This window comes from Lissotriton vulgaris, chromosome 2_1, assembly GCF_964263255.1.
Source record: "Lissotriton vulgaris chromosome 2_1, aLisVul1.2, whole genome shotgun sequence".
Classification (NCBI taxonomy): domain Eukaryota; kingdom Metazoa; phylum Chordata; class Amphibia; order Caudata; family Salamandridae; genus Lissotriton; species Lissotriton vulgaris.
In genome coordinates, this window is record NC_141687.1 from 1,708,774,176 (window position 1) to 1,708,800,901 (window position 26,726).

At 46.4% G+C, this 26,726-nt stretch overlaps 1 protein-coding gene across 1 annotated transcript in view; it reads right to left on the reverse strand.

Annotated features, from left to right (window-relative positions):
• The window catches only part of CD81 (CD81 molecule), a 246,284-nt gene that overhangs the window by 178,486 nt on the left and 41,072 nt on the right, over positions 1-26,726 (reverse strand). Inside the window, exon 2 of the mRNA XM_086957706.1 lies at positions 8,994-9,108. Coding sequence (XP_086813832.1) covers positions 8,994-9,108 — 115 coding nt within the window. The remainder of the gene's footprint in view (positions 1-8,993; positions 9,109-26,726) is intronic.

Sequence of the window (26,726 nt, forward strand, 5' to 3'; positions counted from 1 at the left end):
GGCCTTTCGAATCCGCTACCTTCTTTGTCCAGGCCGGAGAGGGCTGGGCCGGTTCGAGCGACCCCTCATCTTCGAGAGCCTGTTCGCCGGCAGGCACCGTCTTCGGGGCCGACGCCCCATGCCTATGCGCGTCGTCGCCCTGACGCTTCTTCGAAGCAGTCTTCGGGTCCGTGACCCCTTTCGGCGCCGACGCAGCCGCGTCGGAAGACTTCGCCTTCGGCGCCGACCCCGAGGGCTTCGGGTCGGCCATTTTGGCGTGGCTCTTCAAGTCGGCCATTTTGGTTTTCTTGGAAGTTGACACCTCCAGAACCTTCTTCACCTGCGCCACTTTCAGTTTCGGTTTCGCATCCGAGGATGTGTGACCAGTTGGCTTCACTTTCGTTTTCTTCGACGTAAGTGATTGTTCATAAGTGTCCGTGACCGGGCCCGGAGGCGGGGACGTAGGACTCATAGTTAGATCTTGGGTAAGGCCCGAAGGCGATCCCTCGACCTGGGCCGTATGAAGGGGAACAACCCCTGAGTCAGTTTGGGGATGCTCTTCCTCCGAGCTATCACCCATCGTGGTAAAAGTCTGATCGTCGTCCCCTACCTCGTCAGTGACTTCGTCAAAGTTCTCCTCACCCGCGTCGTAGGCCTCACCCTCGGATGCGGGATTAGAGTCCGAACCTTGCACGTCGTCTTCTCCCTCGACATATTCCTGGAAAATGTCGTCAGGCGGGGGCGCCGTGGCCGATAACCTAGCCTGGAGCCTATTGGCCCGACGAATCTTCAAAGTCTTCTTGCTCCTGAATTTCGAACACGCCATGCAGGTGTCCTCGCGATGATCCGGCGACAAGCAGGTATTGCACACCGGGTGCACGTCGAGGTGCGAGTACTTAGAGTGACACAACGGGCACTTCTTAAACGGAGTTCGCTCCATAGCAAGAGTGTAGTACAGGCCCGACCGCGCCAAAGGCACGTGGAAGGGCAGCAAGAGATCGGAGCTGAGAGTCAGAAAGAAACCCGTACGCAACTATACCGACGCCCAGCCTAAAGACCTTTTGGTCTCGAGTAGAAGTTGAACAACTATCGGTTCCGACAGAGGGAACCGAAACACATCCGAACCCAATGGCGGAAAAAAACAATCTGGGGATGGAGGCGATGCCCATGCGCACTGTAGTCCAGGGGAGGAGCCACCTATCTCGTGATACTTCGAAGACTCTTCCAGGACAACAATGTGCAATCATCCGGACCCAACACTAGGTGGCGATCTATGCACAGATATGAATTCAGCAGCCCACATGCCTCGAACCAAAGACAACACAACAGTTGAGTACACACAAGGTCCAGTCTGCAAATCTATCTACCATGTGTCAAGCACTTGCATTCAACAGTTATCACAGAGGCAATGGCAGAGGAGACAGATCATCCCTGTATTATAGAACCACGCAAGCGGTCTCCATGGGACTCTGATGTAGCTTAAGTAACGACCACAACTGGTAAAGGATAGCCCGCATGCTGCAGACCCTTAACCTGCTAGGAGTGGAGAACTTTAACACCAAAGACAACAGACATGATAACTAACACGATCTGACTCCCTGGCATGAAAGCACTCAAATTTAAACAAGGAATGGCCGAGTTTATACGTCTTGCCTATGACAGAGCTATGGCTTGACCAATGTGTTTCAGCCATGTTGTACACCAGCAGGGCTGCTGTTCAGCATGGCTAAAAGTGAGTGGCAGGTTTAGAGTGTTGTAGAGTGGCAAAGTGCGGAGTACGCATAGAGTAGGAGCACACTGACATTACTAACACATTTACATTTGCAGAGACACAGTATTACAAATAAAAGTATACAGCGCACACACGTGGAAATGTCTTCACCTAGTGTATTGGTTTGTTTTGATCGATCAAAATATTTTGTTTCCGCCACACTTTAGAATTATAAAAAAATGTGCTTTATTTGTGCTTTCCTAATTCTGGTATATTCTGAAAAACCTGCATAGCTCATGTACAGATATTTACATTTTGTTGTGTGCTCATGTAGACCCTCTTATTTTGAAGTCAGAGAAATAAAAGTTAACACCAAGCCAGACATCTGAACTTTGTTTTCGAATGCATACCAAATGTGAAAAGGTCAGAACAAGATTAAAAGGCCTGTTTAAAAAAAGCAATCACATGTGAAGAATACAGTAACAAAGCTATGCTCCATGTGAGGGGCCAACTCAAGCTGGACAGCCTAAAACAAATAAAAAAAGAATAGAAAGAAAGCAACTGAGTTACAAAACACGAAGCCAACGATGAGCAATGAGCAGAATGCAATCCCAGGGAAGCTTTCGGAATGTCCACAATCAGTCTTTAGCAAACCAGATAGCTTCTCGGACTGGTGGACTTTAACCTAAAAAGAAGGCATCCCAAACCCATCTCAAAATGATATCCTTTGTTACTGCCTAACATACATTCACTAATGACAGGAGCAAGTTACAGATGTGGCCACAACAGAAGATCAAAACAAGGCATGCAGTAAATGTAAGTTCTCTGTGGGAGGGAAATAGGTAAGAGTGGGGTAATACTGCTGCCAAGCACTTAGGGGGAAACCACAAGATCCAATAAATTAAATAGATTTTCAGACCACTTACAAAATGACATTAGTTTTCTACTTACGAGAAATGCCTTCAGTCAGCAGTGCGAACAATCCAATATGTGTTTATAAGATGTTTAGTCGACAGAGTGAACCACCCTCGCATGTATGGCTGATTGCATACACAATCAACACATATGCTACAGGGCAAGATCAGAGACTATTAGAAAAGCAAGCATTAGCAAAGCCATTAAGTCTCCCCTGTGTGAGAACTATTTGCTTTGACAACGTCTTTTAGCTAGGTCATACAGAAGCAGGGCTAAAAGTTAGTGGCATGGCGTAGGAGAGAGGGAAGCAGAGCAGCGTGGGGCAGAACTGAGTAGAGACGCTGAACGGGTAGAGTGAAGTCGAGTGGAGAAAGATCATTCTAAACAAAGGAAGGATGTAGTTAGTTGGGTGTTAAAGGTGTTGGGATAAGAACTCTTCGTCTGTGCCGATTGCAGACTCTACTGCTAACCTAAAGGACTCGAGTGGGGACATTGCAGGTGAATATGGAGACGAATTACTCTGCTTCTCGGTACCACCAGATTCGTGGGTCACATGGAGATGGACAGAGTAACTCGAAACCAAAACACTGTGCCAATGCTTTGACGGCCGTGAATTAAGACACAAATGACAACACGCGGCAAGAAGATACACCAAAAGACAGGGGCCACTTGGTTTCTCCTCTGTTCCCAGAGAACCACATATGTAGAGCTACGGTGCAGCAAAGCTCAGAGCGTTCATGTGTTATTTATGCATTTCATTTTCGATTTGTTACCTATTTTAAGTACTAGGTTTCTGATCTGAATGTCAGACAACCTTTCCATAGGAGAATTCTTTACTCGTCAAGTGGAAAAATGATATTATAAGGCTACTACCGTGCCTATACTCCAACCGATTTGAATAGAACCAGTGATGAGTGGGCGAAGCAAGTCCAGGGAGGCGCGGTGGCGGCGAGAGGGAGCACCGGATGGGGCAGGAGGAGTGGGAGGGGAGAAGAAGAAATAGTACCTCAATCACAGCCGGAGCAACAGACACTAATTAAGATGAATCAAACTGATTCCATGCTTCACAGAAGGGAACGGACAGGACACTTGACCTGCACTGGCCAATAAGGAGGCAGCGAAGAAGAGTTACAGTGAAGCCTACAAAAGGCAAGTAATGGCCAGGCTCCAATCCCTTTTTTGTAAACAATCTCACACCCAAGAGGTCATATACTGTCACAGGCTCGGCCTAAATAAAAAAAATAGAGAAGACACCTGTAGCATTTCCAGTATAGACTTCTGGGAAATAAAACATGGCAGCTGTGTAGAGTCACAAAACACGCTGCTAACTATGCCACATCAAAGTTTTTTTGGAGGCCTGGAGTATCTGGCATTGGTGGTAGGACAACTCAAGATACACTTTAATTCAGACATCTTGTGGAGGAGAAACTGAGGGCTGCCAGTTCCTGGGCGCTTTATTAGATAAACTAGCTCAATTTGTTTTTTCTACCATGTACACAACACAATGAAGTGTAATCCGAATTCATTCTGTCCTAGTATACAAGTATCCAAATGGCAGTGTTTTAGTTTTTAGCTTGCATTGCTAATTCATTAATAAGTTTGCCAATCACTCTTGATGAGGCTACTGGTCCAGAATCAGTCAACTGGCATTGTGATGCTTCTACTTCCAAAGAACAATTATGCGAGAAAGACCAGTTAAAAAAGCGACAGGAGAGATTGGTACACATGGGGTGCCCGGAAACAATGCAGCCAGGATATAGGAAGTAAATGTGCTGTCTCCTGCCCGGCATCTTGTAATCCCTTCCTGCCCTGAAATCAGGATGTCTGGCCCCTGTGACTGTCCTCCGTCAGCTAGATTCATAGGCTATAGGATATAAGGACAGGAAGTAAGTGGACAATGGCTTTAAGACTTCGCAGAGGGGTTGACATCCATATGAACACCGCCATCCCACAAAAAACAATCAGATGGAAGAATGACAACAGGAACAGAAGCATTTGCTTTTTTCCAAAGGGGTTGAGATGATAGCCAGCCTTGGCTTGCTTATCGCAGTTTATTATGAGGTTGAAACCTCTGACCTGGCCATGCTACTCTTCGTGTGTAGAACGGGGGGTGTGAGGGAATTATTTCAACTCTTCCCAACATTATTTTATGTTCAATGTACCCTGAGAATTCTTGGTTTCACGTAGGGTGAATCCAGTGTATGGCTTTTGGCTCCAGAGCATCCAATGCAAGGTCAGACACAAATGCTCTCCTCCGTGACCCCAACAATCGTGCATCTGGGTTCAAGCAACCTTGGCGTACACTAATGTATGAAGCATCCCTTTAGGTAAAGTGCTCGGTTATAATTGGGAGTACAGTCTACCTCACCGACACCAAGCAGAATCTGGCTTAATACACCATTTATTATTTCAAGACTAGCAGACCTCACAGCGATTCCAGAACTAATGCAATGCAAGGGCTCTTAGTAAGAAACTTGGACTAGAGACAGAAGTTGCTATTTTAATTGAAAAGTGGCTATTCTCGGTCGCCAGACTATACCTAATGAACTGGTCTTGCAGTGATGAGTCAAGATGACATTAATCAGTGTCACGCTCTTGAGCCAGACCCCCTGTCTCATGTGCACCCAGGATTCCAATACAAGGTCACTGGCTTAAAAAAAAAAAACAAAAAAAAACACACTTCTACCACACAGTAGCTTTTCAAAGTCACAATTCCGAATAAGTTCTCCCCACCACCAGCAAGCAAAAAACGCAGCAGCCTAGAACTGCATAACTTCAGTGGCCCCGATCACGGCCCAACAAAGTAACTGCAATGTTCTTGTGAAACTCAACATTTAACCCACATTGGACTTCCCATAGATGCAATTTTACAAAAATTTGCCTTACACAGAGAAAAAAGAAAGACCTGGAAGTTAAGACAAAAAATTACATGATAAAAGCAAAAATCATAAGGAGAAACTCTGCCAGAAGGAGCTGTACGGACCATGGGGCAGCTCCTCTGTCCCTCCACCCCCTGCCACGCCCTATTACTTCCGGTCCCCTACTTATGGCACTAATATCCCGGCCGCGCAGCGGACGAGCGCAGCGGGCGCGGCGAAGGCGCGGCGAAGTTGCGCCTAAGTTAAGCCCGTCTGCGCCCGTCCGCGACGGGCCGGGACCAGGGGCCACACCCCTTGTTCCTCTGTTGCCATACACGTCTGCACAACTCCTCGCCTGCTCCACTGAGGTGCCTCTTCCCCTTACTCTTATGCAGCATCTTGTTGCATTAGATATCTATGTCCCCCATTCAGACTGTGTTGTGCTGCCACATCCAATTACTCCCTTGCCTACGCCGGACATTGACTCTCTCCCCTCTGGTCCTTCATCTCCCCCCCACACTGCCTCTGCTTATCTCCTCAACACTCGCTCGGCAGGCAAACACCAACTTGACCTGTTTAACCTTCTTACCACAGACTCCCCAGATTTTCTGTTTCTTACGGAAACATGGTTTTCGGAGGCTTCCCTCCCCGACATCCTAGCCATCCTTCCCCATTCTTATTATGCCCTCCGGGCCGATCGCCCCGCGGACAAGACTGGGGGGGGGCGTTGCCATGATTGTCCGATCCTCTATTCAATTTCAGCTACTTCCCCAAACACCCATTGCTGGAGTGGACTTCTTGGTCGCTCGCTCCTCCAATCTGCCTACACCGCTCACTGTTGTCCTTGTTTATCGCCCTCCCCTGAACATGCCCCTGTTTGTGGCCTCCCTACAGGAACTCCTCGCCACGCTGGTGGTTAACAACTCCTCTGTTCTCCTGCTTGGGGATTTTAACTACTGGCCTGGCGACCCGAGGGAGGACTCAGCATCCAAGGACTTCACGGCCACTCTCCTCTGCCTCAACCTGAACTCCCATGTTCTGGTCCCTACCCACAATCTTGGACACATCCTGGACCAAGTGTGGTCATCTCAGGACATAGTTTCCTCTCCCAGCATCCTCCCATGTACATGGTCCGACCATTCTCTCATTTCCTTTTCTATCACTATTGGCCCTCCTCACAAGCCCCCTCGTCCCAAGAATGTCTTTGCCCGTAGTTGGAATCATGTTGATTTGGCCTCCCTTTCTCTCTCCCTTGCTTCCTCTCCCCCTGACCTCACCGACACTTCCCTTGACTCTCAGGCCGTTGCAGTTGGTAATTGGCTTTCCTCCGCATGTGATTTGGTAGCCCCCCTTAAGTTAGTCAAGTCCATTCGCCCTCATGAGGCTCACCGTTGGTTTAGCCCGGAGCTCAAGACTCTCAAATTGGAGCTTAGACGCTCAGAGCGCCTTTGGCGTCGTGGCTACTGCCCTGACCTCAAGGCCAAATACAAATTACTTCTTAGGGAGTACAAGAAAGCCATCCTGACCACTAAGACCAAATACTTCTCCGAACAAGTGGCGCTCTCGGCTAATAAATCCAAAGAAATCTTTTCTTTGGTTAAGAACTTGGCCACGTCTGATCGTGCTTGCCCTCACTTCACTCCCTCCCAGGTCCTTTGCTCCTCTCTTAACAACTTCTTCATTGAGAAGATTGTTAATATTAAATCTAACATCCTGGTCACTCCTTTTACTCCTCCTCACTCTGTCCCCTCTGCGCCCAAATCTTCTTTCTCTTCTTTCCCTCCCCTTTCCTTGGACGCTTTTCTAGCTCTGCTCACAAAAATCAAGTCTGGCTCCCCCACTGACTGCCCCTGCCCGTATTCTCAAAACCCTTTTTTCTTCCTGCCCTGACACCCCCCTCTCTCTTCTTAATGCTTCTCTTTCCACTGGATTGGTCCCTTCTTCATTTAAATCTGCTATTGTTTCTCCCATTCTTAAAAAACCTGGTCTTGATTCTTCTCTTCCCTCTAACTTCAGACCTATCTCTCTTCTTCCCTATCTTGCTAAAATTCTCGAATCTTATGTTACTTCCTGTCTTTCTGCTTATGTTGAACGGAACCAGCTTTTGGCCTCTCACCAGGCCGGTTTCCGTTCAGGTCATTCGACCGAAACCGTGGTGTTAGCCGTCCTTGACGAGCTTAAAGCCAAGGCCGACGTCAACTCTCCCCAAGCTTTGATCCTCCTCGACTTGTCCGCTGCGTTTGACACGGTCGACCATAACATTCTTCTGGACCGTGTCAGCGCAGCGGGCATACGAGGCACTGTCTTCTCCTGGATCACTTCCTTTCTGACAGGCCGTTCTCAAGCTGTTCACCTTCCTGGCTTTTCTGCTTCCCCCCTCCCGGTGCCCTGTGGGGTCCCCCAAGGTTCCTCTCTTTCTCCCCTTCTCTTCAATCTCTACATTCACCCTCTTATTTCTTCCCTTCTTGAGCTGGGGGTCTCTGTGTATAACTACGCTGACGACCTCCAGCTCGTCTTTGATCTTTCCTCATCTTCTCACGCTTTATCTTTTTTTCATTCCACCATGGTTTTCATCTCTGGGTGGATGAGCGCCAACCACCTCAAGCTCAATCCCGATAAGACTGAGCTTGTTCTGATTGGCGGCTCATCCAACCCCTGGTCCTCTGCTTTCTGGCCTCCCATTCTTGGCCCTTCCCCCACCCCTGTTCCTTCCGTTAAAACCCTGGGCATCAAGGTTAGACAGGACCTGTCCATGCACGGCCAGGTCAGTGCCGTGGTGTCCTCCTGTTTTCTCTCCCTCCGGATGATCCGGAAAATCTCTCGTTTCTTTTCTCTTGACTCCCTTAAAATTATTATTTCTGCCCTCATCACCTCCCGCCTTGATTACGGCAATAGCTTGTTCGCCGGCATTCCTGCTTATGAAACCCGCCGCTTACAAGCTATCCAGAATCAGGCCGCCCGTCTCATCTTTCACTTGCCCAAAACCCATCACATCACTCCCGTCCTTAAATCCCTTCACTGGTTGCCCATCTTGCAGAGATCCCTGTTCAAATTAGGGTGCCTTGTTTATCGGGCCCTTGATCACTCTGGACCGGCTTTCATCAATTCTCTGGTTTCTCTTCACACCCCTGCCCGCACTCTCCGTTCTTCATCTTCTGCCCTCCTCACTGTTCCCCGCTTTCGCAAATCTCGCACCGGTGGTACCCGTTTTTCTGTTCTTGCCCCCCGGTTCTGGAACTCCCTTCCTCTTTCTATGCGTTCGATCCCTATCTTTTCCCACTTTCGTAAAGCGCTAAAAACTTTTCTGTTTGCCCAGGCCTACCCCTGCTAATCCTCCTGGCCTTGTCTGTCCGGTTCTTTAGAGCTCCCAGCGCCAGGAAGCTGTTTGGCCGTCGCGCGCTTTACAAATAATTTTCATTCATTCATTCATTCATTCATTCATTCATTCATTCATTCATTCATTCATTCATTCATTCATTCATTCATTCATTCATTCATTCATTCATTCATTCATGGTAGGCGGCACTTACCAACGTAAAAAGTGCTTGGTGGCTGCTTTTCCCCGACCTGCAGCACCATGAGATTGGAGGTCTGAGGATCATGACGAAGCCAAAGGGCAACACCAAGGATGACACCACCAGCCAGCTGAAGGAGGAGAAGAACAGAGAATCAGTACTACATGCACAGGTGACCACCCAATTGTTGACCTTTGAGAGGTCTCCAAATATGACCCATGTCAGGGTTTTGAATAGAGACTCTTGGCCCATCAGTGAACCTGTATGGTTGTCTCAGCTTTTGGGATGGGGAAAAAAAGTAAATCAGAGTAGTGAATAAACCAAGCAAGGGCTCACTAGAAGCAAGACCTACAGACATATATAATCCGAGGCCCTGTTTTCAAGATTAGGACCTATCTCGGAGTCAGGAGCCTCAAACTGGGATCACCTGGGTAAGGAAAGAATCGGAGATCTAGCATAGTCAGAATATTTTCAGGGTTTACAGTCTGATGGCCAGATGTATCAACATTCGAAAATTAGAAATTACGACTTTCAAATTCGGATTCTTGCCGAACCAAGTTCAAGCTGCTTTGTGTAAGTGCATAGTTAATTAAAACCATAACCAGAAAAAAAAACTAAATTAATAAAATACAGCATTTGTTAAACAGTCTTAAACAGTCTTGTCATTTGCATAATGGTTTCTCTTTGGTTTCCAGTAAATAAGCATTAAAATAGTAATAAAAATACTGAAGTCCTGACAAAGCAGTAAAATTTACTGTATTATTGAGCAGAATTCCTCATATTCCACTTTTTCAAAACAGTCATGTCCACATAATGGAAACATTTAAATGAGTTGCAATGCGGAGGTCTCATTAAAGAGTAAAGTTTAGTGTACAACAGCGCAAATTCATCAAAGTGGCTATCTATTAAAATAACAGAACTCTAGGACAGCTGTCTTTGGCTGACTCAATTTAATTAATCAGATTCTTTTGTTAGAGGCAAGACAAAGACTGTAGACCAGTAGAGGCACTCTTGTGCAAAGCCATAACATACCTTAAAATAATGTTACATGCATACCTCAGTGGTTTACTTAAAACTGTTAGAACCAGAAAGGATGGTAATATAGGATATTGCTGCGTCATTTAAGTAAGTTTGTACTCCTTCAGTTTTTGAGCTGCTTGAATTAAACATTTTGAAAAACGGTAATTAACGATTGTGTCAGTCGGTTTAAAACATGCAATGACTGCCTGTCGACAGGAACGAATGCCTAGTTTTCTTATCGAATCACAATTTGGAAATCGCAAATTCCTAATTTAGGACAGATTTATTTATTAAAATGGCAGTTACCAGGGAGTCACATATTGTCCTACCTTCATGAATATTGAGGAGGTAGGCTGCAATTTCCAACGCACTAGGAATCGGTTACCATCAATTTTGAATTGGTGGTAAAGTATTTACTGCCTTGCGACTGGAAGTTGGTCGCAAGATATTAACATCACTGTGATTCGGAATTTGGAAGGGATGCTCTAAACATACCTTTCCAAATACGAATTGAAATTAGGTCGCAAACACAAACTGATTCAGTAACAAGTTACCGAATGTTAATGTGCCGGTTATACTTTCAAAAAAGCTTTAACGGAGCAAGATCAAGGGTGTTCGAATATGTGGGGTCATGGCTTCACATTTGCTCAGAATCTCCTGGCCTTCGGAATTGGCAGATGTAGCATCCTAAGAAGTTTGTTCCAAAACGTTTGGCACCAAGGTTCTCCTAGACAACTTGTAAAACGACATCTCGCATGTGGACTTTAGAAAGGAATGTAGCCTTAATCACAATGATTTATTGAATCTGCTAGTATGAATAGAAGGGGAATCTGGGACCAGCATCACGTTAATGTTAATGTTATTGGGATTTGTATAGCGCTCGGCTGCCCCAGCAAAGGGGCGTCCCGGCGCTGCGAGCAAAGCTAAAGACAGAAAAGAAGAAAGCACCAGAAGGGAAGAGGTGCGGTTACTGAAAGAGGTGGGTTTTGATGGCTTTCCTGAAAGCCAGAAGGTCCTGCATGCCACGGATAGTTTCCGGGAGGCTGTTCCAGAGCTTGGCAGCGAGCAGGCTAAAGGATCGACCGCCCATTCTGGCTAGATTGGTGCGGGGAATGACCACCAGATGTTGTCCTTCTGAACGAAGTGACCTCCCAGGAATATAGACTGATATCATACAAAAAGGAGGGAAGAGGATAAAGGGTCCATTCGTTTCCCCTTAACTAGTAACTAATAATCAAAAGAGAACGGACACTGGTGTCTGCAAAAAACCATTAGTTTTTATCGAAAACCCTCATAGACATCCTGGAGTTGTTATAGCGGTATATCTTTTCATCCGCCCCATCAGGAGTCTTGGCATCGTCATAGGGTCAACGATTAACGTGCAGTATGCCTGCCTCACCCGAGGCTACTTCTGGTGAATGCAGAAGTGTCCAGAAATGAAAAAAGGAAATCTAAAATATAATGACTCAGCCAGAGAAACTTGGCTTTTAATATAAAAAATTGACTGGTCATTACTATTAAAAACGAAATTGGGATATTGAGGTAGTTGAGTTACTAAACTACCATATCTTTATTGAAAAAAGTCGACATGTTTCAGCTCGTCGTGCCCACAGAGGGTCAGTGGAGCTTTCGTCAGGACATAAACAGAAAAACACACAAACAAAAATAGATATGTATGGCACATACACCCTTTATGTGTATGGTGAAGATCACACAATGGAATTTCCAAGCTGTGAAAGAAATCAATAGAATCAGTGTCACAAAAGTATGTTCACTGGGTTTAGGCAGACATCTTTTAATAATTGCATTAATTATATGCAGGGACGTGGGTTAACCGGATTACGGCGTAACCCTCGTGGGGTGAGTATGTAGGAGAAGTATCATGGGTTTCAGAGTAGAAGGTGAATGCTCATAAGCTTGTTATATTAAGGATTTTGTGACAAAGCTGTGCTTACAGGGCTAAGGTGGGTGTCAGATGCAGCGCGATCATCGACAGTGCACTTGTGAAATACGTTCAATATGAGTGATTACGAGCACAGGTAACAATTCCGGCTGGATTTAAAGAGTGACACGGAAGCAGTGCGCTAAAAATACATCGCAGCTATAGAGTCTATGCGTTGTGTAAATAGCGGTTCGCGTATTGATGAATCGCGGGTGTTGGGAACCTAAGGGTTTTACAAGTAGCGGTTCGCGTATTGGTGAAACGCGGGTGTTGGGAAACCAAGGGTTTTACAAAGGGGGGTTTACAACATATGTGGTTTTGTGCTACCAACTTCATGCACACCCCATACAAAACCCGTAAGGTACCTGGTGTTTTCTGAAGTTAGGTATCCAACAGGGTATCAGAGTCGCTTCTGGATTTTCTCTACATTCTGAATAATATATATTCATACAAGTTAGTTTGGGCCATCATCTTACCTCTTTTCTTCGGAAACACTCAGAGAACGCCATTCTTACCCATGCGGCATCAATCTGTGAGCCTTGTGCTGACTCTGCCCCCGGCTGTGGGCGGGTCAGAAGTTGTTGGTCTTTTATACTAGCCACTGACACAAAGGTAGGACCATTTGTTTACAAAATCGCTATAGTGGGCTAATATGTTGAACTTTGTTCCAGGCACAATTATCGGCACGATTTAATGACGATCGAGTTAGCCTACAATCTTTCCTGTGTATATATTTTGCATGGCTTATTGATCCTTCTAATCGCATCTGGGGGTTAGGGCACATTTATATAGAATGCAATATATTTGCAGAGACAGATATTCTTCATTTTTCATGGATAAGATCAGTATAGTTGAGTCCATGGAATGTGGTCATTCATTCCTATTTCATCAGTCTTTAAGCGATCCACCCATCTCTGTTCTTTATTGAAAAGAACTTGTTCTGCGTTCTGATCCTTAGTTTGAAGCATTTCTAGTACTGTCCACTTGAGCTCGTCACATGTATGGCCGGCTTCTATGAAGTGGGTGCATAATTTGGTCGTATTCTTTTTTAACCTGACATTGCTCCGGTGTTCCCCTATGCGGAGTTTGACCTTCCGGCATGTCATGCCCACATACTGCTTTTGGCATGGGCATGTGATCAGATATATCACATGTGAGGAGTTACAGTTTGTATGGCTCCTTTGAGTCCATTTGAGATTGTCATTCAGCTGTAAGGTCTTTGTACTCGACGTGAATTTGCACACTCCACAGGTGCCACAGGGATAGTGTCCGGTGACTGGTACCATATGCACATCTCTAATGGTTGACTTTAGAGATGTTTTTCTAGGTCTTGTGTGGACAAGGAAGTCTTTTAAGTTCTTGGTTCTTCTGTTGGCAAAGCGGGGCTTTGGCCAGTTCAATGTTCCAGAGGTTAATATCTGCCAATTTTTCTATGAGTTTTTGCACCTCATAGGTCGCTGGGCAAAACGTAGTCACAGGTGACGAGATCTTTAACCGGTTCTTTTTGTGTATTTTGTAGCAGGCAGTCTCTAGGTTGATTAGAGGCTCTTTTCTTGCATTTTGATATTATTGATGGTGTGTAGTTCCTTTTTCTGAGTTTTTTACTCAATTCTTCTGCTTGTTTTTTGTAGTCCTCTTTTTTGCTACAATTCCGCTTGTGCCTCAGGAATTGGCTATATGGGAGATTGTCTCGCAACGGGCGAGGGTGGTAACTGTAATAGGACAGCAAACAGTTTTTGGCTGTAGGTTTGGTAAATGTTTTTGTCTCTAGTCTCCCATTTTCCACAAATATGGTGAGGTCTAGGAAATCAATTGTCTGCTTGTGTGCTGTAGAGGTGAATTTCAGCCAGCGATCTCTGCTGTTAAGCCATTCCAGAAATATTGTTAGGTCAATTTTGGTATCCCAGATCAGGAGGACATCATCAATATATCGTTTCCAGTATTTGATACTGGAAACGTATGGGTTGGTATCGTGAAGAATGCTTTCTTCCTCAAGGCGGCTCACGTAGAGTCCGGCCACCGAAGGCGCAAATGCACTCCCCATGGAGGTGCCATGGCGTTGTAAAAATAATTGGCCATTATACTCGAAGTAGTTTTCTTGCAGAGCAAGTCTGCAACATTCGAGTATGAAGTGGCGCGGGGTTTTGTATGTCCAATCTAGCTTGAAGAGCAAGTCCTCCAACATTTTGAGGGTGTCTTCTTGGGGTAGGCTGGTGTAGAGGGATTCTACATCCAGCCCTACCAGTAGCATGGTTTTTTGGTCAAAATTTACATCTCCAATCTGGTTCAGCAGGTCTCTCGTGTCCTTAAGATATGTTGGCGTTTTTTGTACCATTGGCTTTAGAAACTCGTCAGCAAATTTAGACAAGGGCTCGAGCAAGGAACCGATTCCCGAAACTATCGGGCGTCCAGGGGGAGGAGTTTTATTTTTATGGGTTTTTGGTAATGAATAGAAGAAAGGTATTTTGGGTGCCTTGGGTGTTAAAAATTCGGCCTCTTTCTTCGAAATCCATCGATTAACCTCCGCTTCGTGTACCATAATTGCGATCGTGTTAGTCAATCTTTCAGTGGGATCCGTATCTAGTTGTTTATAAAAGGTTTCATTTGACAGTAAGGTCAGGCATTGTTCATTGTATCCTTCTTTTGTAAGGATTACCACCCCGCCACCCTTATCAGCGGGTTTAATTATGATTTCTCATTGTCTCTTAGTTCGAGCAAAGCCTGTTTTTCTTTGTTGCTCATATTGTGGTAGACCTTTTTGTTTTTGTCCATTTTGTCAATACCTTTCATTATGGCTTGTTCGAATGTTTGAACTTCGATGGGCACTGCGGCAGGGGGAGGACAGAATTTAGATTTTCTCCTTTACCAACGACGGCTCAGATGGAGACTCATCTGGTGGGAATTCCTCAGAAGGGTCGGAAGCTAGCTTCGACGGTTCAGCCCCAAGAAGAGGCCGGAACAATTTTCGGTTTTCACGTCCCCGACGAGGCAATAGATGGCAAAGACCACCATTTTTTCATGGCAATCCCATGCCCTACTACTCTCCATACATGCCTCCTTTTGCTGGATGGATGAATCCTTACCATCCAAAGCTAACCAACAACACCAAATGGAAAGTCAACATATGCCTAATAATGTTACTCAACATCAAACACAGCCTTTTTTAGGGAGAGGCCAAAGTACCACGAGAGGCAAGAAGAAAAATCTCAGGTGGCAAGACCAATAGCCCAACGTACAAACGAGAAGCATGGCCTCTGCACAACCGGGACCGAGCAAGTAGATTCACTCATAGTGAATTTGACGACAATTACTTTAACCGAAGACCAAAAAAATGTCCTTAACAAAGGACTTGGATTTGTGCCAACACCTACAACTGATCGCTTTAAACTAAAATGTGAAGCAGCAGAGTTCTGCAGAACCCTAAAACTCAAGGCTTTCTTTGGTAATTCCGACAATCCAGTGACAGAGGGAGATACTAATTTAAGGAGAAAATCTAAATTCTGTCCTCCCCCTGCCGCAGTGCCCATCGAAGTTCAAACATTCGAACAAGCCATAATGAAAGGTATTGACAAAATGGACAAAAACAAAAAGGTCTACCACAATATGAGCAACAAAGAAAAACAGGCTTTGCTCGAACTAAGACAATGAGAAGATCATAATTAAACCCGCTGATAAGGGTGGCGGGGTGGTAATCCTTACAAAAGAAGGATACAATGAACAATGCCTGACCTTACTGTCAAACGAAACCTTTTATAAACAACTAGATACGGATCCCACTGAAAGATTGACTAACACGATCGCAATTATGGTACACGAAGCGGAGGTTAATCGATGGATTTCGAAGAAAGAGGCCGAATTTTTAACACCCAAGGCACCCAAAATACCTTTCTTCTATTCATTACCAAAAACCCATAAAAATAAAACACCTCCCCCTGGACGCCCGATAGTTTCGGGAATCGGTTCCTTGCTCGAGCCCTTGTCTAAATTTGCTGACGAGTTTCTAAAGCCAATGGTACAAAAAACGCCAACATATCTTAAGGACACGAGAGACCTGCTGAACCAGATTGGAGATGTAAATTTTGACCAAAAAACCATGCTACTGGTAGGGCTGGATGTAGAATCCCTCTACACCAGCCTACCCCAAGAAGACACCCTCAAAATGTTGGAGGACTTGCTCTTCAAGCTAGATTGGACATACAAAACCCCGCGCCACTTCATACTCTAATGTTGCAGACTTGCTCTGCAAGAAAACTACTTCGAGTATAATGGCCAATTATTTTTACAACGCCATGGCACCTCCATGGGGAGTGCATTTGCGCCTTCGGTGGCCGGACTCTACGTGAGCCGCCTTGAGGAAGAAAGCATTCTTCACGATACCAACCCATACGTTTCCAGTATCAAATACTGGAAACGATATATTGATGATGTCCTCCTGATCTGGGATACCAAAATTGACCTAACAATATTTCTGGAATGGCTTAACAGCAGAGATCGCTGGCTGAAATTCACCTCTACAGCACACAAGCAGACAATTGATTTCCTAGACCTCACCATATTTGTGGAAAATGGGAGACTAGAGACAAAAACATTTACCAAACCTACAGCCAAAAACTGTTTGCTGTCCTATTACAGTTACCACCCTCGCCCGTTGCGAGACAATCTCCCATATAGCCAATTCCTGAGGCACAAGCGGAATTGTAGCAAAAAAGAGGACTACAAAAAACAAGCAGAAGAATTGAGTAAAAAACTCAGAAAAAGGAACTACACACCATCAATAATATCAAAATGCAAGAAAAGAGCCTCTAATCAACCTAGAGACTGCCTGCTACAAAATACACAAAAAGAACCGGTTAAAGATCTCGTCACCTGTGTGACTACGTTTTGCCCAGCGACCTATGAGGTGCAAAAACTCATAGAAAAATTGGCAGATATTAACCTCTGGAACATTGAACTGGCCAAAGCCCCGCTTTGCCAACAGAAGAACCAAGAACTTAAAAGACTTCCTTGTCCACACAAGACCTAGAAAAACATCTCTAAAGTCAACCATTAGAGATGTGCATATGGTACCAGTCACCGGACACTATCCCTGTGGCACCTGTGGAGTGTGCAAATTCACGTCGAGTACAAAGACCTCACAGCTGAATGACAATCTCAAATGGACTCAAAGGAGCCATACAAACTGTAACTCCTCACATGTGATATATCTGATCACATGCCCATGCCAAAAGCAGTATGTGGACATGACATGCCGGAAGGTCAAACTCCGCATAGGGGAACACCGGAGCAATGTCAGGTTAAAAAAGAATACGACCAAATTATGCACCCACTTCATAGAAGCCGGCCATACAGGTGACGAGCTCAAGTGGACAGTACTAGAAATGCTTCAAACTAAGGATCAGAACGCAGAACAAGTTCTTTTCAATAAAGAACAGAGATGGGTGGATCGCTTAAAGACTGATGAAATAGGAATGAATGACCACATTCCATGGACTCAACTATACTGATCTTATCCATGAAAAATGAAGAATATCTGTCTCTGCAAATATATTGCATTCTATATAAATGTGCCCTAACCCCCAGATGCGATTAGAAGGATCAATAAGCCATGCAAAATATATACACAGGAAAGATTGTAGGCTAACTCGATCGTCATTAAATCGTGCCGATAATTGTGCCTGGAACAAAGTTCAACATATTAGCCCACTATAGCGATTTTGTAAACAAATGGTCCTACCTTTGTGTCAGTGGCTAGTATAAAAGACCAACAACTTCTGACCCGCCCACAGCCGGGGGCAGAGTCAGCACAAGGCTCACAGATTGATGCCGCATGGGTAAGAATGGCGTTCTCTGAGTGTTTCCGAAGAAAAGAGGTAAGATGATGGCCCAAACTAACTTGTATGAATATATATTATTCCGAATGTAGAGAAAATCCAGAAGCGACTCTGATACCCTGTTGGATACCTAACTTCAGAAAACACCAGGTACCTTACGGGTTTTGTATGGGGTGTGCATGAAGTTGGTAGCACAAAACCACATATGTTGTAAACCCCCCTTTGTAAAACCCTTGGTTTCCCAACACCCGCGTTTCACCAATACGCGAACCGCTACTTGTAAAACCCTTAGGTTCCCAACACCCGCGATTCATCAATACGCGAACCGCTATTTACACAACGCATAGACTCTATAGCTGCGATGTATTTTTAGCGCACTGCTTCCGTGTCACTCTTTAAATCCAGCCGGAATTGTTACCTGTGCTCGTAATCACTCATATTGAACGTATTTCACAAGTGCACTGTCGATGATCGCGCTGCATCTGACACCCACCTTAGCCCTGTAAGCACAGCTTTGTCACAAAATCCTTAATATAACAAGCTTATGAGCATTCACCTTCTACTCTGAAACCCATGATACTTCTCCTACATACTCACCCCACGAGGGTTACGCCGTAATCCGGTTAACCCACGTCCCTGCATATAATTAATGCAATTATTAAAAGATGTCTGCCTAAACCCAGTGAACATACTTTTGTGACAATGATTCTATTGATTTCTTTCACAGCTTGGAAATTCCATTGTGTGATCTTCACCATACACATAAAGTGTGTATGTGCCATACATATCTATTTTTGTTTGTGTGTTTTTCTGTTTATGTCCTGACGAAAGCTCCACTGACCCTCTGTGGGCACGACGAGCTGAAACATGTCGACTTTTTTCAATAAAGATATGGTAGTTTAGTAACTCAACTACCTCAATATCCCAATTTCGTTTTTAATAGTAATGACCAGTCAATTTTTTAAATTAAAAGCCAAGTTTCTCTGGCTGAGTCATTATATTTTAGATTTCCTTTTTTCATTTCTGGACACTTCTGCATTCACCAGAAGTAGCCTCGGGTGAGGCAGGCATACTGCACGTTAATCGTTGACCCTATGACGATGCCAAGACTCCTGATGGGGCGGATGAAAAGATATACCGCTATAACAACTCCAGGATGTCTATGAGGGTTTTCGATAAAAACTAATGGTTTTTTGCAGACACCAGTGTCCGTTCTCTTTTGATTATTAGTTACTCCCAGGAATATATTCCGTCAGGAGGGGGCGCAACATCGGGGGGGAGGCGGTTTTAAGGATTTTGAAGGCAAGGCAGAGTGCCTTAAACTGAATCCTTTTTCCCACCGGGAGCCAGTGTAGTTTTTTCAGAGCTCCAGCCACTGAGGAGTGGCGGGGGAGACCTACTAACGCTCTGGCGGCAGCATTCTGCACTCTCTGAAGTCTGGTAGTTTCCGCCAGGTTAGCGCCCAATAGGAGGGAGCTGGCATAATCCAGCCTAGAGAGGATGGTAGCTTGGACAATTACCTGGCGGGTGTGACAATTGAACTTCAGAATAGGTCTTAGATTGCGCAGGATGCCGAAGCAGGTGGCTGCGACTTTTTTGGTGTGGTGAGTGAATTTCAATGCTGAGTCGACCCAGACTCCCAAGTTTTTTACACATTCCTTGGGCTCAGGAGGTTGGCCTAAAGTATCAGGCCACCAATTTTCGCCCCAGGATGCGGTGTTTTTCCCCAAGAGCAGTATCTCCGTTTTCCCCGCATTGAGCTGGAGGAAATTGTCCGTCATCCAGTTGGTGATGTCAGTAAGGGTCTGCTTGAAGTGATGGGCCTCCAGACCGTTGTTACCATTGAGAGCTACCACCAACTGGGTATCATCTGCGTAAGATACTAACATCAGACCACTCTGTTTAACCACTTCTGCTAGTGGTCGGACGTAAAGGGTGGGGCTCAGTGATGACCCTTGAGGCACCCCCTGTCCAATGTTGTGCTCTTTAGAGATGTAAGGGGGAGTGGAGACTTTGAAGGATCTGTTGGCAAGAAAGTCTTTAAACCATCCCAGGGCCGTACCTGTGATTCCAGCTTCCTCCAATCTCATCAAGAGGGCCTCGTGTGACACCGTGTCGAAGGCAGCACTGAGATCCAACAGGATCAGTGCTGCCGTTCCGCCGGTGTCAAGAATGGTACGGAGGTCCTCTGTAACACTAAGCAAGGCTGTCTCGGTGCTGCGACCAGCTCTAAACCCGTGTTGGGAGTCATCCAGAATGTTATTGGTTATGAGGAAGTTGGTGAGGGTGGTGTTGACGTGTGCCTCTATGATTTTAGCTGGCCAGGGGAGAAGTGAGATGGGCCGAAAATTTTCAGGAAGGGTGGGGTCCAGGGTGGGCTTTTTCAAGATGGGAGATACCCATGCCTGCTTCCATTTAGAGGGAATTTTGGCCGTAGAGAGAGATAGGTTAATGATGTTCCGTATCGGTTCCGTGACAAGCTCATTGGCTGCACAAAAGGTCTCGGGTTTTAGGGGGGTCAGCCGGGGAGCCAGATTTTATTTTTTTACAGATTTTGTGGAAACTCACGTTCTAGTGTGGGGAGGGAGGGAGGAAAGACAGGGCCTACTGGGGTCTAAAGTAACGGAAATCTGGGGGGAACAGGGGAAGGTCTCGTAAATTTTCTTTATTTTGTTGGTAAAGAAATTGGCCATGTTATTACATAAGTCTGGAGAGGTGACGGCAGTAATGGTGGGTTTTTTTGCAGTGAGGTCTTTTAGAATTTTAAAAACAGTTTTAGCGGTGTTGGTGCTACTGTTGATTTCAGTGGCATAATACGCCGCCCTTGTTCTACAGACATGACGATGATAGGTTTTTTGTAATTGAACATAATTATGCTTATGGTTGGTGTCATAATTTTTCCTCCATCCTCTTTCCGCTTTTTTACATTCTTTTTTCAGAGTGGCTAATTCTGAATTGTACCAGGGGCTAGCCACATGGGCACGAGCCTTGACCCATTTAGCTGGGATCAGGGAGTCCAATGCTTGGGTTATCCAGTGGCAAAACGTGTGTATGGGAGAAGACCAGGTTTACGTATGTGGCACCAGCAATAAATCACTGGTGGTGTCTAGACTAAGTGTGTGACCACACCTGCTATAGGGGTGAGCTCTGGGTACTGTGTCACATGTCCTGGCCTGAGCACAGGTTGAGACCGTTCCTCTGGCCGAGGAGGCACTGGCACTACAGATTCAGACCCTAGTGAACCGGGGTGGAGATGCTTACACGGACATGGCGGTACACTCGCAAATGGTAGTAGTAGTACTAGTTAAACAGCCCGCGTTTAAGAAGGGTTGTAAAGCTAGACCGTTTATTGACTTAGATGGTGACAAAAAATACTCTGGGGAGGCAGAAGCTAGGGTGCCTTAAATCTGTGGCAGGAGGACAGTCGCCGATATCAACGGACCCGGAGGGGAGGGCGGGAGGGGAGTGGGGGGGGTGGGGGGGGGGGGGAGAAGTGTTGGGCACTTCTTACGTTGCTGCTCGTGTTTACCCATAAAGGTACTCTTGTCAGCAGGCACATTCTCTCTGGGTATCTGATGGGCAGCAGTGGTTCCAAGGCCTCGGGTGCCACGCCTCCAATGTGGTGAACTATGTAATAATCCCTTTCAACGTTTAAGTCTCCCAAGGTTAGGCAGAAGAGGCTTACTTCACGATACAGGGCGATTACGGCATTAACATGGTGAAAAATCAAAACAAATTACGCGGTTCTAGCACCTCCCATGGCAGAAATCTGGCCCCATTCTGGATCATGTCAGTTGAGAGGCTGAAATGCAAACACGGGGTTGTAGACCATGTTATCGACCAGGGAACGGGCTGCAGAAAGCTGTATCGGATAATTACGGTTTGTTTACAGCCCGTGACAGGACGATGAGCAAAGCGTAGCCTCTGAATTCACAGATAAATTGAGCGGGGTGTAGAGGAGTGCAGTCAAGGTTCCGGAGCGTTAAGGATTAGCCCGGGAGAAGCCAGGCGCTGCAGCCCAATGGCTGCAGGTCTTGGCGTGATTGGGCCCGAGGTAAGGGTCTAGTGACTTACTCCTCGGAAGAGACTCAGATTCGAGGCAAGGGGAATGGGATGGGGAGAGAAGGGCAATAGTCACGCCCTGCAGCTCACGGGGGAGACAGAGAAACCGGGCTCTGTACTGTAGTCCCCACAATGGAAGAGACGCTGCAGATACAACTCGCACTATAGTCAGACCAGCAGAGACTGCAGTGGAAGCCAGCCTCGGCAAGCAGAGTCCGAGACCTCCACGGAGTCTGGAGCCCGTGGTCAGAATCTGATCAATGTGAAACAGGAGAAGCCCCAGAAATGCTAGGGGTTGCAGGCGCTCACAGCACAGGCGTCCAGAAAGCTCGGGTCCTGCAGTCAGTGTAACCGTGGAGACGCCGCGACAGGCCAGAAGACGCAGTAACCGACAGCAGTGGTCAGCAGTGAGCGGCACAAGAAAGCCCCCGAAAGGTCACACTATGCAGTGGGTGTAAATATTGACAGATCTTTAGAGACTATGGTCTGCATTCGGTGACCCCTGAGGTACTAACCTACGCCAACCTGTACAATCAAAGTGACAGAGATGCTCCTCAAATGCTAGGGTCATGAAGCTGCATATGCAAAAGAACCAATTGAATGACGGAATGCTGGGAAATGCAAACATTCACCCCCAGTCACAAGGATCGGAGTTTAATCCATCATTCTTTTGCTCACCACACCACCCCAGTCTGGACCCAGCCATATGCAAATCAGTCTTGACCCTGTTCCTTGTGGGAACTGTCCAGCCCAAACTACCAAGCCAGGACCTCCCTGGGCCAGAAACAAGCACCCTGGTACCAGTTTCAGGGCATCACCCATCAGCCAGGCTAGCTTGAATTCAGTGGTGCAGTGAGCACGCACGTCTGGGCATACCCTTCCCACTTAAGGAGACCTATGCAAAAAGCCCGAAACAGATCCTAGGATGCTTGTTTCCAGTCCAGGGAGTACCTGGCCTGGCAGTTCGGGCTGGACTGTTCCCATAGGGGGCAGGGTCAAGATTGACTTTCAAATGGCTGGGTCCAAACAGGAATTGCATGGTGAGCAAAAAAACAATGGATTTAGGCCCAGATCTCGGTACGGGGGTGAATGTATGCAATTGTTCTTTTTGCATTTGTCACCCAGAGTGGGACGGGTATGCCCAGAAGTAGGTCCTGTGCTCTCCATGCCACTGGAGTCAAGCTATCTTGGCTGATGAGGGCTGAAAGCCTGAAACCAGTCCTAGGATGCTTGTTTCCAGGCCTGGGAGGACCTGGCCTGGCAGTTCGGGCTGGACTGTTCCCATGAGGCACAGGGTCAAGGCTGATTTGCATTTGGCCAGGTCTGAACTGGTGTGGAATGCAAAAAAAACAATGGATTTAGGCCCAGATCTCTATACTGGGGTGAATGTATGACATCGACGCTGGAAATCAGGAGGCAGTGGGCAGGAACTTTCCTCATATGGACGGAAATCATACCAAGGTGACACTGGAGGGGGCACAGAGGCCCGCCGCTATGGATAAGACCAGGCACAAAATAAATAGGGATATGCAAACTTTCTGCAGAGAGGAAAGGTTCGGTGGGTGGAGCATCTGGAGTTGGTGCATGACGCACAGTGGGGATGGGTGCACATATCCAAGTATGGATCAGAGCTTTATCGGATTCAAATCAAGGAGGCACTTGAGTAAGCGTTGAATGGAAGCGCAGGTGGTGGCAGATCCTGGGGGGTCAGAAAAGGAGGGTAAGCACCTTCTTTGAGTGGAAGTGGTAAGTATCAATTGCCATGGTTACACATTAAGATGACTTGTGAAGCTAGGGGACAATGGGGGGGGGTTAGTAAGAAAGTTAAACATGGAGGAAGAAACAACAAATTAAGAGGTAGGATACTTAGCTAGGTGGTAATAAGTGTAGCTAAGTGTTATGGATGTTAACAGTTCAATGCAGAGTAGGATTTACAGTTGGAAGATAAAGATGTTAAGGGGAGGGGGTGCTTAGGGTTTGGGTAAGTAAGTTAATTCATGTATAGTGAGGTATAATTTTGTGAGGCGAAGTCCTAGGTTTTTTTTTTGGATGCCAGATGTGCACGTCTTCAATAAAGTTGCCTTTTTTACATTATTCTCACATGTGGTCTGTGCTGCCCCCTATGTGGCCCAATACATGCACATCCAATCAAATTGTAATTTTGGTAAAGTGCGTGAAGGTGGGCCACAGCACGTGAAATTCAGACAGTGCTCAAGGAAAAGGAACAGTAGAGCTTACCAGTGAGTGGGTGGATTGCACGTGTAAATGGAGGAAGATGAAAGCAAGTATTTGCAGAAGGCAAGTGTAAAACAAGAATTTGCAATGCAATAGGTCTCGCATTTGAGAGTTTGAGCTATTGGCATAGTAAATGACAATGCCTTTTATTTAAGTGTTGGTTTTCAAAATAGAATAAAAGGCAGTCATTTTCAATGGGGCCTATTGCATTACAAATGCTAGTTTGTAAAAGCACCCAATGCTGCGCTCACTTTAATGGTGGCTTCGTCCCTTTCTTTAGGGAAGCCACGTCTAAAGAAAGGGGCGCGGCCACCGTTAAAATGAAAGCGCTATAAAAAAAAAACAAAGGCTTGGCCTCAATTATTTCAGCGGAAGCGTGCTGTGCTATGAAAAACAAAATAAAGCACTGAGTGTGACCTGCCTGCAACAGCAGGCAAGAAAAACCAACCAAATAGTGCTCGGTGGCAGGCGCGCAACACCCATTGGGCTCACCGGGCTTCAGGCGCCCCCCCCCCCCCCCCCCGGGCTAAGATGACACGCACTGAAATGGTGCAGGAAGGCTGCGCATCCGATCCGAGAATGTGATTGTTTTAATGATTTCTGAGAGGCCCAGCAGCCCGAGCCAGACAGCCAGCCTCTGAACAGTTTCAGCGAGTGAACCGACCCCCCTGCCCTGACCTCTCGTGTTTCCTTTAGAGTGGCGCAGAGGTGAAATCCTTGCCTGAAGGCAGGGATTTCACCTGAGCACTTGATGGGTTGTGAGCATGGGGTGAGAAGAAGTGCACAGCAGGGGGAAGGCATGGCCAGTTAAGGTGATGCTTTTCCTTTGTAAAGGAATTTCTGCTGGCATCTTAGCCCAGGGCGTGCTGTCTGTGCACTTGTATAGATGTGTATTCCATACAAGTGCACAGACAGCAAACCCTGGGTTATGACGCCAGCAGGAATTAATTTACAAAGGAAAAGCATCACCTGCACTGGCCATCCCTTTCCCCCTGCTGTCTGTGCATTTGACCCACATTGATCTACACAGTGAGACCTTCGGGAGGGGCTGGATGCCAGGACACAGTGCTGCTGATCAGCCAGACTCCGCAGTATAGTATCAGAAGAGCAGGCAGCAGTTTTTTGTGTAAGTTCCAGTAACTTTAATGCATTTTTCAGCACAGCATTACCTACTGCCTGCATATCTAGGTTACTGTGAATGTTGTTCTTGACTTACATACATAGAAACGTCAAAGAGGACAGTCCCCTCCAAATATGCAAATGTAGTATAAGTTTGTAGTGTTCATTTTTTTTGGGGGTGCTAGCGGGTAATTTTAGAGTTCAGGGTGGGTGTGGGTTTTAGGGTGCCAGTGAGTAATTTTATGGTTCAGGGTGGGTTACGGATTGGGGTGCCAGGGGGTAATTTTAGGGTTCTGAGCGGGTATGGGTTTTGGGGCTCCAGGGGGCAATTTTAGGGTTCAGAGTAGGTATGGGTTTTGGGGTGCCAGGGGACATTTTAGGGTTCAGCGTGGGTATGTGTTGGTGTGCCAGGGGTAATTTTAGGGTTCAGGGCAGGTGAGGGTTTTGGGGTGTCAGGGGGCAATTTTAGGGTTCAGCGTGGGTATGGGTTATGGGGTGCCAGGGGGGAATTTATGGTTCAGGGTGGGTATGGGTTATGGGGTGCCGGGGGAATTTATGGTTCAGCATGGGTATGGGTTATGGGGTGCCAGGGGTAATTTTAGGGTTTAGGGCAGGTGTGGGTTTTCGGATGTCAGGGTGCTATTTTAGGGTTCAGGGTGGGTATGGGGTGCCAGGGGACATTTTAGGGTTCAGCATGGGTATGTGTTTTGGTGTGCCTGGGGTAATTTTAGGTTTCAGGGCAGGTGTGGGTTTTGGGGTGTCAGGGGGCAATTTTAGGGATCAGGGTGGGTATGGGTTATGGGGTGCCAGCGGGGAATTTATGGTTCAGAGTGGGTATGGGTTATGGGGTGCCGGGGGGGAATTTATGGTTCGGTATGGGGTTTGGGGTGCCAGGGGTAATTTTAAGGTACAGGGTAGGTGTGGGTTTTGGGGAGCCATGGGATTAATTTTAGGGTTCAGCGTGGGTATGTGTTTTATAGTGCCAGGGGTAATTTTAGGGTTTAGGGCAGGTGTGGGTTTGGGATGTCAGGGGGCTATTTTAGGGTTCATGGTGGGTATGGGGTGCCAGATGGGAATTTATGGTTCAGCATGGGTATGGGTATGGGTTTTGGGGTGCCTGGGGCAATTTTAAGGTTCAGGGTGGGTTTGGGGGGCAAGGGGGAATTTATGGTTCAGCATGGGTATGGTTTCTGGGGTGCCAGGGGTAATTTAAGGTTCAGGGCGGGTATGGGTTTTGGGGCTCCAGGGGGGTGATTTTAGGGTTCAAGTGGTATTGGGTTTTGGGGTGCCAGGGGATAATTTTAGGGTGTGGGGTGGGTATGGGTTTTATGGTGCAGGGGAGGGATAATTTAGGGATAGGATGGGTATGGGTTTTGGAGTGCCAGGGGTAATTATAGATTTCAGGGCGGGTATGGGTTTTAGGGTGTGAGGGGGTTCATTTTAGGGTTCAGCGTGGGTATGTGTTTTGGTGTGCCAGGGGTAATTTTAAGATTCAGAGTGAGTATGGGTTTTGGGGGGCAATGCATCAAACTAACAAAA